The sequence below is a fragment of the Eriocheir sinensis genome, chromosome 53 (assembly GCF_024679095.1).
Source record: "Eriocheir sinensis breed Jianghai 21 chromosome 53, ASM2467909v1, whole genome shotgun sequence".
Lineage (NCBI taxonomy): Eukaryota > Metazoa > Arthropoda > Malacostraca > Decapoda > Varunidae > Eriocheir > Eriocheir sinensis.
The window spans coordinates 7,197,214-7,214,043 of record NC_066561.1 but is presented as its reverse complement, the minus strand read 5'-3'; the positions used below and the strand labels follow the sequence as shown (position 1 = coordinate 7,214,043).

The 16,830-nt window shown below is 40.7% G+C and overlaps 1 protein-coding gene and 1 long non-coding RNA gene across 3 annotated transcripts in view; one reads left to right on the top strand and one right to left on the bottom strand.

The window, feature by feature from the left end:
• LOC126983295 (all trans-polyprenyl-diphosphate synthase PDSS1-like) overlaps positions 1–16,830 on the bottom strand; it is a 127,069-nt gene that overhangs the window by 51,742 nt on the left and 58,497 nt on the right. For both annotated transcript variants that reach the window (XM_050835960.1, XM_050835959.1), the window contains exons 3-4: positions 16,018–16,148; positions 11,301–11,439 (exon numbers count right to left, since the gene is read on the bottom strand). In XM_050835960.1, coding sequence (XP_050691917.1) covers positions 11,301–11,439; positions 16,018–16,148 — 270 coding nt within the window. The remainder of the gene's footprint in view (positions 1–11,300; positions 11,440–16,017; positions 16,149–16,830) is intronic.
• LOC126983297 (uncharacterized) lies at positions 653–3,177 on the top strand. Its single transcript, XR_007735767.1, has 3 exons — positions 653–812; positions 1,604–1,665; positions 2,491–3,177. It is a non-coding gene; the product is annotated as an uncharacterized LOC126983297 (long non-coding RNA).

Sequence of the window (16,830 nt, the reverse complement as noted above, 5' to 3'; positions counted from 1 at the left end):
AAAAGAAGAAGAAGAACAAGAACAAGGGGAAAGAAAAATGTGTGAATAAGCAGAAGAGAGGATCAGAAAAAGAGGATCTACGAAGCGATACAAGGCGGTGTGGGTCAAAAGAAGCAGGGGCGGTATACACAAACGTTCTTAGCATCGCTAAGTGCACTTAACGGCAAAGAATCGTTAAGTTTTCTACTTAAAATGGCGCCGGGCCGCTTAGCGCTGGAGCTGGAGCACTTAGCGGGCGGAAAATTTAAGGCGGGGAAGGGGCTCCCTTAGCACCGTTAAAAATGTATAAGTATTGCAAAATGGTGGATTACAGCGGGAGGGAAGGCATCACCTCCTAATATATCTGCCTCGTCAAGATGAATTGGAGGCGTTTAAGGATTTGAAACTCATCCTGAAATATCTGTGGACTGTGCTGACCGTGCTGAGATGAGTGGCTCGGCGAGGCGGACCTTGGAAACACTTACATGGCCATCACGACTGAAGTGGTGTTCACCGACAGGTAAAATGCAGGTGCAACCTTCACAGGCTGACAGAGATTGAGTGATAACAGACACTGGTGACCCTCCAAGCGATGGCTGGTGACCGCCTGCCACCATCCACAGGCTGTCACACAAGGAGCCCTGGGAGTAACCTTGCTGGAAGCCCGGTGTGGCTGGCGTTATACAGCCCCCAGCCATCGCCTGGAGGGCATCCAGTGTCTGTTATCACTCACCTCAGGTAGTCTGTGAAGGTCCAGTCATCACTGGCGCACGTGTATCTTACCTGTGATCAACACCGGCAGCCACAGACTCCTGCCCAAGGAACGAACACAGGTGAGCCAATATTTTACCTCGCCAGACTTATCCTTTAGAATAGATAGATAGAATAGAAACTCTTTTAACCTAACACACCTGTTAATCTTGTGACTGACTTCAACAAACGTTTCTCACCAACCTTACCAAACCCAAAACAATACCTATTTGGGTCACTAGTGTCTGTTATTTCATTTTTACTTGACTAACCTCCCAGAGGCGATAAACCAAACCTAATCATATTAACCTAACCTGGGTAAATTTATCATTGACATATAGTTATTTCAACTTAATCTGTTATTTAAGATAGCCAGTTTTAACCAAATCAACTATTATTTAGAAAAGTTGATATTTTTAACCAAACGTAAATGTCAGAAGTGTCCTAACAAAATTACCTTCCTTTGCTTATTTTTAGTAACCAAACCAAATCAATTTGACGTATCGGTAGCTCTTAAAGGGAATCCCTGGGTGTTGCAAAATGATACTAATACCCATGCTAGCTAGCATTCTAGTATTGTTTTATTTGTTTTGGTCATGTCTTTTTTCACATTTGAAATTAATTAGTTCACAGTATATTATGGCTTTTGTTATTTGCAGCTTCCTTTCTTATGAAGATCTAAAAGTGAATTTTATGATTATTCCTAGTCTTACTCCCAAATAGCTATAAAAGTCAATCAACAATGCTATATCTTTATGAGCAAAAAAAATTGCAAATTGGTCCATGAGTCAAGAGTTTTGACTTCTGGACAAGTATAGATATAGATATTGGGCAGGTGCCAAAGCATTTCTAATTGTAATGTATCTATTTGCAGTGATCGTGATGACATTGACAACAATGAGCAAGTCCTCCTAGACCTACAGTGACCTCAAGCTGGTATTCACCACATAACATTATTGTTTAATCATTTAGTTTTTGTCATCCAGCATCAAGAAATCATTCCCATGCAAGAATATAATGCACAATATAAGAAACTTCACTTGCTAGAAAATAAGACAATGTTGCCAGCCCATATAGTGTGCACTGTGCAGTAAATAACTCATGTAGATAATGCCTGTTATTCTATCATATACTTATGTCGATGCAATGTCTTTTAGTTCTTGCTTCGGGTATATTAATTATTAATCTATTCTTATTTTTCCGACTACCATTTCCTGTGTCAATACGTCAGTCAGCTCAGTACTTTTATTTTCTTGGCTTGTGTTTTGCAATTCTTTGCCAATTAAATCACTGGACACATCTTAATAAATAATACAGATTTAATTATCATATATCAGTACCATAAGTTTATTTCAGATGCTCTTAAAACAACATCTGTCCATTCATAGTCCAGCTTAACCTGGTAGCAGCAACAGGCCAAATTTGTGGCTTTACCGTGTACCAGCGACGGGCCACATTTTTGCCATGATATAAACCCCCCAAAATAGATGATGCATCAACTGATCACAAATGCGTTGATATATATTATGAAATGGTTTGCGTGATGATTTTTTCTCATTTTTCTTGCTCGGAGGGACCATTAAGAAACGTGATCCCTGCAGCTACCAGGTTAACCTCTTTTAGTATTGTACACTAATCAAGAAAAAACATCCCGATTAATATATATATATATATATATATATATATATATATATATATATATATATATATATATATATATATATATATCGTAGTTTATTTGAACTTGTACTCATATTTCAGGGCCAAACATGATGTGGAAGAAGAAATCATTTGTCTCCCATCAGTCGGGTTTGTGCCATGGCAGCTTTCTCCAGCTGTCCGGCAGAGGTCCAGTCCATGCCATAGAGAAATTCAGCCCCCAACAAGGAGATGGCATGCCAGAGATGGATCCGCAGCTTCTCCTCCAATCAGTCAATCCTTGCAATCCCTTTTCTCTTTTCTCTCCTTCTGTACCACCATGCTTACACATAATTGATCCAAGGTACTTAAACTCGTTAACCTCCTCCATTTCTTCACCATTCAAAATTATTTGGCATTCTTTTTCACATTCAATGGGCACTCTATATGGGCATACAAAATCTACAACCTCCCTTCTACTCTGCTCACTCGCTCTGCTCACAAACCATCACTTTACTTTTGTTGACATTTATTTTCAACTTTCTCCTTTTACATACACTATCAAACACTGACCAAATTTTGTAAGTCACTTTCATTTTCTGCAATGAGCACCGTGTCATCAGCAAATAAGATTGAATTCATCACCCACTTCCTTCCCTCAGCATACATTTTTACTTCAATTTCCCCAACTTTGCTCTTCATTTTTCATAACACTATCCATATAAATATTGAACAACCATGGTGACATGACACACCCCTGCCTTAAGCCCACTTTCATCTCAAAATGTTCACTTGTTTCTCCAGTAATTTTGACATGCAGATGCATCCTCATAGAAAGACTTTATTGCATTAAGCAGTTTTCCTCCCACACCATATACCTTTAAGATGTCCCATGTACAATGCCAGCCAATCGACTCTGTCATAAACTTTCTCTAGAATACCTAGATCCATGAAGGCAGCATAGTATTTTTTCCTTTTGCTAATATTTTTTCTACTACCAACTTGAACGAAAAATCTGATCCACACATCCCCTTCCCTCCCTGAAGTCTCCTTGTTCTTCACTGATTTTCTCTTCTGTAAGTCTTTGCACAATCTCAATTAGGACTTTTACATATACCTTTCCGGGTAGCCTACACTCAGCAGACTTATACCCCTACAACTCCCACCTCCCCTCTCCTGCCCTTCCTCTTGTAAACTGGGACCATGATGGCTTTTATCAAGTCTGCTGGGACCTCCCCCCCCCCTTCCCAGGCCACTTCACATATCTTGACCATTCATATAGTAACTTCATCTCCACACTTCAACATTTCTGCTGTGATTCCGCTCAATTCATTCATCATCATCATCTCATCAACGCCTGCTCCTAGGAGCTCCCACCAGGGGATTGCCACGGCAGAAGTTTCCATCTTTCTCTATCCAGACACTCCCTCCTTGCCCGCTCAAAGTTTCTCCAGGATCTTTCACCCTTCTCCCTAACGTACTCCTGCACCCTATCCCTCCATTTCACTGGAGGTCGTCCTCTAGCATTCCCTTCCTTTATCTCACTCACATACACCCTTCTGGTCATCTTACTCTCCTCCATTCGCTCCATGTGGCCAAACCACTTTAAAGTCTGTCACTTCACTTCTTCCACCACTCCACACTTCCTCCCTTCACCACCGTGACACATTCCAAAACGCCTGTACACACTTTCATTACTCATTCCATCCATTCTACTCACACCACAAGCACTCCTCAAATAACAAATTTTCACTGCCTTTCATTCCAGGCCCATGTTTCAGTTGCATATGTGAGGGTTGGTACTATTATTGTATTTTTAACTGATAACTGATCCAAGGTACTTAAACTCATTGACCTCCTCCATTTCTTCACCATTCAAAATAATTTTGCATTCTTTTTCACATTCAGTTCCCTCTCTATATGGGCATTTAAAATCTACAACCTCACTTTTACTCCCCTCACAAACCATCACTTTACTTTTGTTGACATTTACTTTCAGCTTTCTCCTTTTACATACACTATCAAAATGAGCACCGTGTCATCAGTAAACAGGATTGAATTCATCACCCACTTCCTTCCCTCAGCATACATTTTTACTCCAACTTCCCCAACTTTGCCCTTCATTTCTCTCATGACACCATCCATATAGATATTGAACAACCACGGTGACATGACACACCCCTGCCTTAATCCCACTTTTAACTCAAAATGTTCACTTGTTTCTCCAGTAATTTTGACACATGCAGATGCATCCTCATAGAAAGACTTTATTGCACTGAGCAGTTTTCCTCCCACACTGTAAATCTTTAAAACATCCCACAATGCAATCCAATCCAATTGACTCTGAAGAAAAATATCTGATTGATTCCATCAGTTCCTGCTGCTTTTCCATTTTTTAATCTTTTCATTGCTTGATTTACTTGTTCATATGTTATACTTCTTTCTTTATATACTCCTCCTCTACCTCCACTCAAAACTGTTGTTGTTACAGCTGCTGGACGTCCATCATCAAAATTCATTAAGTTTTCACAGCTTCCCCGTCTTTCAACATCTTTCCATTCTCATCCATAACTTCATTAATGTTACTTTGGGAGATATTATTGTTGTGATGAATTTCTTTCGTTTTTACTTCTTTCCAATATGATTTTGTGTTCCCTTTTCACTTAGTCTTTTTCCAAAGTCTTCATCAACTCTCTTCTTGCTTTCTTTTATTGCTTGTTTTAATTACATTTTGCATTCTCTATATTTCTTTTTCCTTTCCCTTTTTACTTGCTCAGCCACATTTCTTTCTTGAGTTTTCTTAAAAAGTTCCCTTTATTCTTTTACTATCCTCCTTATCTTTTGTCCACCATGAATTTCCTTTTATTTTTCCATCCCTCACCACTTTCATTCCTACCACTTTTTTGTTGTAGTTAACACTACTTTGAATGTTCCAAACCTTTTTCAATATCTATCTGTACTATCTTTCACACTCCCATTTTTCACTTAAGGCCTCTGCCATTTCATGTTATACTCATCTTTTATTTCTTTTCCTGTAACTTTTCTATCTTCAGTATTTCCTTTTTTACTTCACCTTTCTTTTCAAACACCCACTTTTGCAAGATGGTCAGACCCATCGAACATTCCACTTACTACCTTCGTGTCACAAATATCCTTTCTCAGTCTTCCATCTACTGCCACATAATCAATTAATCCTTTCTGTTCATAACCCCCCTCCTCCATGTGTATATGTGGATATTATAGACAACAGTAATAAAGCCCCACACATCAGAAGTTGTATTGCTTTGCCTAGGTTATGCAGATGATGTAGTATTAGTGGAAGGACGTTGCCTGATCCTAAATGACTTTGGTATGGAATGGAAACTTATCTTTAAACATAATAATGGAAATTCACACCAGCAGTAGGACAGTGGATGCTGGGAAACAATATCTTAGAGGTAATAGAAACACAAGGTTATTTAGGATTTGAGATAAGCAAGGAGGCCATAGGAGAAAGCACAAAGAAAAGTAAATGAAGCCAAGGTAGGGAAAATGACAGGTGTTAGCATCAGTGGTAGAGAAGGGAAATTAGCCAGTATGAATATGGAAGTTGCCTTTGTATGGGGAAGGTAGTAACCCAACAGCTATCTTGTATGGGTCAGCAGGACTAACACAAGATGTCGGGAGATTAGAAGTCATTCAAAACCAGTTGGCATGATAGTGTTCACACGCTCTCAGGGGAAATGGGGTGGAGCTTCTGAGAAAGGTTAACCAAGGGGAAGCTGAGTTTCAAAGAGAGGAAATGAGTGAACACCGGTGGGCCAAATTAATATAACACTGGAAATTGAAGACAATCCCCTTTGGTGAAAGGAAATGTACAGAGAGGGAAAGCATATGATGACACTGGAGCAGAGTGAAACAATGTGAATGGAAGACCTGTCAAAGATAGTTGAGAAAAGTGGCCTCCATGAATGGAGAAGTACCTATACCTATCTTTAGTACAGCAGATAGGTGTAGAAGCTCGGGAAACATAAGAACATTTTATAATAGTACTAGTGATTGTGTGCCTTGACCCACTGAGGTAAAGATATACCCGAGTAACCTGACTGAAAGTTGATATATATCAAAATAAATAAACAAGAAAGTCACTGAACACACGAGTCTGAAATTATGGTAGCCATCTCACGTGAGGCTAATGCATTATGTGTTGTATGTTGGTCTCTGAATACAGTACAGTGACAAACAGCTTGAATATTGAAGAAACTTCAAACTATTGAAGAGTGTGAATTAACGCATCTTAGCACATTGCATTTTGGCGGTAGAGGGGTCAGGTTAGGTTGGCTATAGGCTAGGCATAGTTAGGTTTGGTCAGGTCTGGTTAGATTTAGTTTGTTTTGACTTGTTTACTTTTATTATTTGGTAATTCCGTGTGATACGCTTCGCGCTACGCCTTTGTTGTCACCGGCGGCTGAGGAGACGACGTCGAGGCAGTAATATACATATTTTACCAAAACACATAAAAGAATAGTGGATGTACACCGGAAACATGAAAAGATGCACCTATATAACGATCATGGGCAATAAAGACCACAAGAGGAAGAAGAAGAAGGCTCGTTTATGTCGATCATTTACTTCACTGTTGTGTCCATTGTTTCCAAACAAGCTTTTGTGTACAGATAGATAACATGTTGAATGCATTATAGCTATTTCATCTTTGCATAATATGCACTGTGGTAGCTATATACAATGCTTTTGCAAGTGATCGTTTTGCTAGGCGATGCACTTCATACCGGTATTTTGCTCAAAAAATACTTAGCTTAGAGTCCGCTAAGGGGAATTCTAAGTAATACTTAAGGGCCTATGCTTAGCTAAAAGTTGTTAAGTGCAAGGCTTAGTATTATTCTTAGAATATTTGTGTATACGGCCCCAGAAGAATAAGAACAAGGGGAAAGAAAAACGTGTGAATAAGCAGAAGAGAGGATCAGAAAAAGAGGATCTAAGAATCGAAACAAGGTGTAGGTCAAAAGAAGAACAAGAAGAACAAGAACATGAAGAGGCTTGAAGCACTAAGATGCCGGGACAATCTTACGTCAGCACCTTAGCATCGTCATAAAGTAGTTCATATTACTGCTTGGGGGGCGTAAGGAAGTTAGTAAAGATACGGACATGACGCAGGAGACTCACAACGAAGATTAGACAAGAATGGAGAGTATAAATTGCTTGAAGACACGAAGATGACGAGGCAAAAACCGTACGGCATTGAGAATCGAATACCACCTTACGTCCTCAAAAAGAATAGCATTGGGAATAGAATATAAATGAACGAGAATTGCTTATAGACGAGAGTATAAACTGTTTAAATACACGAAGATGACGAGGCAAAAACCGTATGGCATTGAGAATCGAATACCACCTTACGTCCATAAAAAGAATAGCATTGGGAATAGAATATAAATGAACGAGAATTGCTTATAGACGAGAGTATAAACTGTTTAAATACACGAAGATGACGAGGCAAAAACCGTATGGCATTGAGAATCGAATACCACCTTACGTCCACAAAAAGAATAGCATTGGGAATAGAATATAAATGAACGAGAATTGATTATAAACGAGAGTATAAATTGTTTGAATACACGAAGATGACGAGGCAAAAACCGTATGGCATTGAGAATCGAATACCACCTTGCGTCCATAAAAAGAATAGCATTGGGAATAGAATATAAATGAACGAAAATAAATTATAAACGAGAGTATAAACTGTTTAAATACACGAAGATGACGAGATAACATTGAGAATCGAATACCACCTTATGTCCATAAAGAAATATATATAAAAAAATAGCATTAATAATAGAATATAACTGCACGAGAATAGCTTATAGACGAGAGTATAAAGTGTCTGAATGCAGGGAGATGACGAGACAACCTTGAGAATCGAATACCACCTTACCTCCATAAAGAAATATAAAAAACTTAGCACTGAGAATAGAATACAAATGCACGAGAATAGATTATAAACGAAAGTATAAGCTGTTTGAATGCACGGAGATGACGAGACAACCTTACACGCAAACACCTTGGCATTGTTACATATTAGCTCCTGTTAATGCTTGAGGGTGTAGGGATGCTAGTAAAAGCTACGAAAATGACGACAAAGTTTCATTTAGTCGGCGCAACATCTGTGGTCATATGCCGAGGTGACGACGAAAGACCTCCAAACCGACGCAACACAAGGACAGAATCTAAACTGCTTGAATGCATGAAGATGACGAGGCAACCTTACACACAAACACCTTGGGATTCTTCTTAAGTAGCTCTGGTTTATGCTTCGGGGTTTGGGGGTGTGAGGATGCTGGTAGGTCACACAAGGCCCTGAGACGGTGACATCCGGGATAAAGAGGCAGAAACAGACAGACAAATGACGGTGCAGGCAAGAGACAGGCTCCTCCCGTTTAGTTTCCTTGGGGTCTTTCACTCCGTCCCCGGCCAACAGTCCCAACCAGGATTGTGTTACGCGGGAAAAGCAAACCGTGCCCTCTTGCCGTCTTTCCCTCCTTGCCGGTTATGTGTGAAAAAAAAAGCGATACTCGTGAATATATATATTTTTTCCATTGACCTCCATTAGTGTGAATCGCATTGCAGGTTCAACGTCTTCTTATGCTCTTCTCTTTTCCTGGGAGCATATATTTTCCTACTCAATATTTTTATCTTTAGTTCTTTTTTTCTGTTTAAGGTATGTTGTTTGTGTTGTTGAGTGGTGTGTTGTGTTGGTGTTGACCTGTGTTGTTGTGTTGGTGTTGACCTGTGTTGTTGTGTGTTTGTGTTGACGTGTGTGGTGTTTTTTTGTGGTATTTACGTGTGGGTTGTGTTGTTTGTGTTGACGTGCTTGTGTTGTGTTTGTGGAACGAATCTTAAATATCGGGTAAAAGGAATAAAAAAAAACAGTGTGATCAAAATTACATACAAGGATTTTAGAGTAGGAAGTAATTGATTGATTGATTGATAGTTTATTGTTGCAAGTAAACAACACAGGAGAACGGAGGCTTATTCTCGATAATGTGGAGGAGTAAACAACAAATGTGGAGGAGTAAACAAATGTGGAGGAGTAAACAAATGTGGAGTAAACAAATGTGGAGGAGTAAACAAATGTGGAGGAGTAAACAAATGTGGAGGAGTAAACAAATGTGGAGGAGTAAACAAATGTGGAGTAAACAAATGTGGAGGAGTAAACAAATGTGGAGTAAACAAATGTGGAGGAGTAAACAAATGTGGAGTAAACAAATGTGGAGGAGTAAACAAATGTGGAGTAAACAAATGTGGAGGAGTAAACAAATGTGGAGGAGTAAACAAATGTGGAGGAGTAAACAAATGTGGAGTAAACAAATGTGGAGGAGTAAACAAATGTGGAGGAGTAAACAAATGTGGAGGAGTAAACAAATGTAGAGTAAACAAATGTGGAGGAGTAAACAAATGTGGAGGAGTAAACAAATGTGGAGAAGTAAACAAATGTGGAGAAGTAAACAAATGTGGAGGAGTAAACAAATGTGGAGAAGTAAACAAATGTGGAGAAGTAAACAAATGTGGAGAAGTAAACATGTGTGGAGAAGTAAACAAATGTGGAGAAGTAAACAAATGTGGAGGAGTAAACAAATGTGGAGGAGTAAACAAATGTGGAGAAGTAAACAAATGTGGAGAAGTAAACAAATGTGGAGAAGTAAACATGTGTGGAGAAGTAAACAAATGTGGAGAAGTAAACAAATGTGGAGGAGTAAACAAATGTGGAGAAGTAAACAAATGTGGAGGAGTAAACAAATGTGGAGAAGTAAACATGTGTGGAGAAGTAAACAAATGTGGAGAAGTAAACAAATGTGGAGGAGTAAACAAATGTGGAGAAGTAAACAAATGTGGAGGAGTAAACAAATGTGGAGAAGTAAACAAATGTGGAGAAGTAAACAAATGTGGAGAAGTAAACATGTGTGGAGAAGTAAACAAATGTGGAGAAGTAAACAAATGTGGAGAAGTAAACATGTGTGGAGAAGTAAACAAATGTGGAGAAGTAAACAAATGTGGAGGAGTAAACAAATGTGGAGTAAACAAATGTGGAGGAAACAAAGGTGGAGGAGTAAACAAATGTGGAGTAAACAAATGTGGAGTAAACAAATGTGGAGGAGTAAACAAATGTGGAGTAAACAAATGTGGAGGAGTAAACAAATGTGGAGTAAACAAATGTGGAGTAAACAAATGTGGAGGAGTAAACAAATGTGGAGTAAACAAATGTGGAGAAGTAAACAAATGTGGAGAAGTAAACAAATGTGGAGTAAACAAATGTGGAGTAAACAACAAAGGAGAAGGAAGGCTTATTCTCGATAATGTGGAGGAGAGAGATCATATTTTCCTTCATTCTTTCTCATTAACTTTTACCTTTTCCTGTCCGTATCGTGTAATAATCTACATTTATCTATCTATCTATATATCTATCTATCTATTTATCTATCTATATACCAGGTCGGGATCCCAGGAGACGAGGGTAGCCACGACAAGGCGCACAGAGGAAAAAAAAGCGTATGAAGGAAAAACAAAAGTACGGTTCGATGTTGATATAAGAATGGAAGAGTTCGGGGAGGTTCATTCTTTTACGGATAATGTTGAGCAAACTGATTTTTTCTTTCCTCTCTCTTTCTTTTGCCTTCCGTTGTCCGTAGAGGTAGGTGACGGAAGGTGCGATATAGCAATGAAGAAAAAAAAAGGTTGGTTCAATATAAGCGGCTGAAAACCACGAAGCAAAAGTACGGTTCGATATAACAAAGAAATACCACAACAACAACAAAAAAAGGTGTTGTGCGCTATTAAGAGAATGAAAGAGGAGTATTATTTTATCCAGGCTAATGTGTAGGAAACGGATATTATTATTATTATCATTATTTTATTTATTTATTATTATTTTTTTTTACCTTTCGCTGTCCGTAAAGGTAGTTGACGGAGGGCTTCCCGCGGCGGGTGTCGGAGGCGTCCAGCACATCGTCGTGGACTAAAGAAGCTGTGTGGATCATCTCCGCCACCTTCGCCACCTGCCGCTGTGAGCTGAACAGTCTGAAAGAACACAACACAGGTCAACATAAACACACCACTCGTCAACACAAACACAACAACACACACACACACACGTCAACACAAACACACTACTCATCACACAAATAACACACCACTTATCAACACAAACACAACAACACACACACACACACACGTCAACACAAACACACCACTCATCAACACAAATAACACACCACTTATCAACACAAACACAACAACACACACACACACACACGTCAACACAAACACACCACTCATCAACACAAATAACACACCACTTATCAACACAAACACAACAACAAGCACGTCAACACAAACACACTACACAGAACACGTCAACACAAACACAACACTCATCAAAACAAACAACACAAACACACGTCAACACAAACACAGCAACACACGTCAACACAAACAACACAACACTTATCAACACAAACACAGCAACACACGTCAACAGAAACACACGCATACCCTGAAACACACGCTTACGACTGTCAGGGAAGGACTATACGTATTGCAATTAGTATCAGCATTAGTATTCGTGTATAAGAAGGAATATTACCCTGAGATAGTTCGGTGACATAGCGGAGGAGAGACTGACAAAGAGTAAATGATTCCAAGCGTAACAAGAGAAGAAAAAGGCAAGAAAGAAAATCAATAAAAAAGGGGAGACTATCATAACTTACCCCCTCCCTAAGCGGATACAAAACAATGACACAGCAAGGAAGGGAAAGAGGAAAGAAAAGGCAAGCATAAAAAAAGAAAATGTAAAAAGAAAACAAGTAAAACAGGGAAGACTATCATAACTTACCACCTCCTTAAGCGGACACAACAATAACATACCAAGGAAGGGAAGGAGGCAAGAAGGGAAAAAGGAAAGTGAAGGAATAGAGGGAGAAGGGAAAGGATTGAAGGATGGCAGATAGATGGGGCTAAACAGAATATTGAAACCCGGACCCAACACCTCATCAAAAACGAACCCAACCAGCAATCTTTAGACACAAATGAGAGAGGGAAGGATAGGGGGAGTAAACGATAAGATAAACAGGGTGATAAAGAGAGGGGGAGAAGGGAAGGAAGGAAAGAGGACAGGTAGAACTCTTAACTGGACCCCATAACCCCAAAAGAAGGAGAGGAGGAGGAAGAAGAGGAGAGGAGAAGGATGAAGAGGAGAGAAAGAAGGAGAGGAGAGAAGAGGAAGGAAAAGGAGAGGGAAGGAGAGGTGAGGAGAGGAGAGAAGGAAAAGGAGGAGAAAGAGAAGAGAAAGAAGGAGAGGAGAGAAAAGAAAAGGAGAGGTAAGGAGAGGAGAGGAGAAGGAAAAGGAGGAAGAGGAGGGAAGAAAGAAGGAAGGAGAGGAGAGGAAAAGAAGGAGGAAAAGGAGAGGAAAAGGAAAAGGAGGAAGAGGAGAGGAGAAAGAAGGAAGGAGAGGTGAGGAAAAGAAGGAGGAAAAGGAAAAGGAGGAAGGAGAGAGGAGAAAGAAGGAAGGAGAGGAAAGGAGAGGAAAGGAGAGGATTGGGAAGGAGATGATAAAGGAGGGAGGGAGAGTGGAAGGGAGAGGGAAGAAAGGTAAAAACAGAAAGGTGAAAATATTAATAATAACCTTGATAATGACAGCTTCAGGTAACACGGAGATGACGGACGAGAGGAAGGCAGGGAAGGGGGAGGAGGGGGGAAGGGGGGAGGTCAGGGGGGGATGGGAAAGGGGGTATGTAAAAGTCACCTTCCTGGAGCATTTGGTTGAAGGTCACGAGAGAAAGTTTGTACCCCGAGCCTTCCCAGAACTTTCCTTTCCATCGGTCAAGCAGGAAGGACTCGTAGGATGTTCTGAGGACCCCAAAATATCCTACCATCCCTAAACCCTTGAAAGAACTCAATCATATAACTCAATCATACAACTCAATCATGCAACTTTCCTTTCCTTTCCATCGGTCAAGCAGGAAGGACTCGTAGGATGTTCTGAGGAGGACCCCAAAATATCCTACCATCCCTAAACCCTTGAAAGAACTCCGTCATACAACTCAATCATACAACTCAATCATGCAACTTTCCTTTCCTTTCCATCGGTCAGGCAGTGAAGGACTCGTAGGATGTTCTGAGAAGGACCCCAAGACATCCTACCACCCCTAAACCCTTGAATGCAGGACAAACAGACCAGGGAACCACTCGAAAAGGACTCCGATATAAAACTTTCCTTTTCCTTTCCATCGGTCAGGCAGTGAAGGACTCGTAGGATGTTCTGAGGACCCCAAAATATCCTACCATCTTGACCACCCTTGCATGCAGGACACTGATCTAAAGGACTCAAGCATACAACTTTCCTTTCCTTTCCATCGGTCAGGCAGTGAAGGACTCGTACGATGTTCTGAGAAGGACTCCAAAATATCCTACCTTCTTTGAAACCCTTGAATGCAGGACACGGGTCAAAAGGACTCAGATACAGAACTTTCCTTTCCTTGGCACCGGTGAAGGACTCATAGGATGTTCTGAGAAGGACCCCAAAATATCCTACCATCATTACCACCCTTGAATGCAGGACACGGATCGAAAGGACTGAATCATACAACTTGCAGGATATTAAACTTTCTTTTCCTCAGCATCGGTTAGGCAGTGAAGGACTCGTTGGATGTTCTTCGTAGGATCCCGAAATAGTCGTTTTGTTTGTCTTGATCGTTACCAATGGCGCCGATCCACGTGAAAATGGCCTATGGGGTAGTGGGGGCTGCAGGGGAAGCAAGAGGTGTTGAGTGTGTGGCAAGGTGCGGGGCTAGGCTAACCCCGCAGCCGCCACTCCCCCATCGGACACTTTTACGTGGAAATTCTATAGCGGCGATCGGCGCCATTGGTAACGATCAAAACAAACCAGACGACAGTGAAAGCGGCCCGAGGAGGGAGGGGGAAGGGCAGGGGGGGCTCACGTAATCAAGTGGATGGGTCGCTGACGAGGAGGATTGAATCGCATTGAAAAAGGTCTGAATAGCATGGGTCAAGCAGCCGGTAGATTCCAGGAGGAGGGAGGGGGCTCACGTAATCAAGTGGATGGGTCGCTGACGAGGAGAATTGAATCGCATTGAAAAAGGTCTGAATAGCATGGGTCAAGCAGCCGGTAGATTCCAGGAGGGAGGGGGAAGGGGAGGGGGGGCTCACGTAATCAAGTGGATGGGTCGCTGACGAGGAGAATCGAATCGCATTGAAAAAGGTCTGAATAGCATGGGTCAAGCAGCCGGTAGATTCCAGGAGGGAGGGGGAAGGGGAGGGGGGGCTCAAGTAATCAAGAGAGTAGGTCGCTGACGAGGAGAATTGAGTCGATTCCAGGAGGGAGGGAGGGAAGGAGGGAGGGGTAAGATTGCAGCGGGAGTCACTAGGGGAGAGGGAGGAAGGGGGAGGTCTCAAGCAGTCATGTGGGTTGGTTGCTGACGCGGGAAAATCCTCAAGATCAAGAGTGAAAGTTATTCCTTCAGGTTACAAATGTCTTCCTTTCCCATTTCCTTTCCTTTCCCCTCCCTCCCTGGTGTCCCAAATCCTTCTCTTTCTCCTTTCCTTTTCTCCTATTCATCTCTGTTCCTTCTCTCTTCCTCCATTCTCGTGTGTTTCTCTCTAATCTTCGTCTTTTCGTATAACTATTCCTTCCCTAACCCTTCTCTTTTTCCTTTCCTTTTCTCCTATTCATCTCTGTTCCTTCTCTCTTCCTCCCTTCTCGTATATCTCTCTCCAATCTTCGTCTTTTCATATAATTATTCCTTCCCTAACCCTTCTCTTTTTCCTTTCCTGTACGCCTATTCATCTCTGTTCCTTCTCTCTTCCTCCATTCTCGTATATCTCTTTAATCTTCCTAACCTTCCCTTTCCTTCTTTGCTTAGCCCAGAATCGTAAGCCATCTAACAACATCAATAAACAAAACAAAAGGTATAAGCGACAACCAAAACATTACACACCAAAAATAAATAAAAATACACAACAAAAAGTATAAAAGTAAACGAATGAGAGGTGATGCATTTAGATTTATTTGACTGTGGGTGAAAAGCAGGTTAACTGAGTGTATGAATTTCTCTGACGGCGAAAGAGAGGCGCTGGAATATGGATCGAAGTGGGGTTAGAGGAAGGACTGGGATGTGTATATAGGGCCGTATTACAAGACATTTCGCTGCCCAAGAACACATATTTGACAAGGCTATCGTAGGAGTTGTAGGCATTTCCAGGGGTAGTTTTATGACCCTGGTGTTAGTTTGACCCTTCCTCTGTACCGTGAACCTGAAGAAACACTCATAAGAACCCGACTGACCCCCTGTTTGACCTTTAGAAATAGCTGATGTGTGAAGCGAAAGTGTTTTGTAATATGGAATGAATCTTTGAAGGTTACCTGAGTGTTCTAGAGAAAGGTTAGGATGTTGATGAGCGCATTACGTGTATTATGGCTCTGAGTGTAGAGAAATAAAGCTGAAGTGTACATAGATAAGTGAATAAAGATATGTAGATCAGATCAGTTGGGAAAGAACAATGAAGTAAGAACGACAGAGAATCAAGGTGCAGGTGAGTATAGCAGAAAGATCACAGGTGTGTTCTCAGGCTCTCCCTCACCTGTCGTCGTCGTGCAGGTGTGTGTTGATGGCCCGGGACATGAGGACGGTGATGAGGGGACGCACCGCCTTCCCCTGCCCGTCGAAGTAGTATTTGGCGATCTCCTGAAGTTCGAACTGAGACTCCAGCGCCTGGGGAACACGAGAACTTGCATTACCAAACATGACGGAGGAAAAGGTTGATGGAAAAGACTCTTGCTGTTTCTTAAAGGATAGGAAACACAGACAAACGCACACGACTCAGGAAAAACAAAATGGAAAAAAAAAAAACTCCAGCGCCTGAAGGATATAAAAAGACACTCATGTTATTAAAAGAGGAGAAGCAAGGCACCTCAATGGAAGACCCGTAATTAGAGAAAATGGAGATAGTAGAAAAATAAGTATAAAAAGATTGATTACGTAAACATTTAAAAAGCGGTAAAACGGGCTTCGTATAAAAAGTTCAGTAAGTGTACAAGAACTTGTGAGTGGAGATAAAAAAAAAGTGGAGATAGTAGAAAAATAAGTATAAAAAATATTAATTACGTAAACATTTAAAAAGCGGAGAACGAGCTACCGTACCTATAAAAAGTTCAGTAACTATAAAATAACTAATGAGTGGAGATAAAAAAAAGTGGAGATAGTAGAAAAATAAGTATAAAAAATATTAATTACGTAAACATTTAAAAAGCGGAAAACGAGCTACCGTACCTATAAAAAGTTCAGTAAGTATAAATTAACTAATGAAACAAAAGATAAATAGTTAAAAAAGAGGATAAAATAAATTAATACGTTGTGGAAGAGAGGAAAACCGTCAAGACAACTGAGCTTCAAT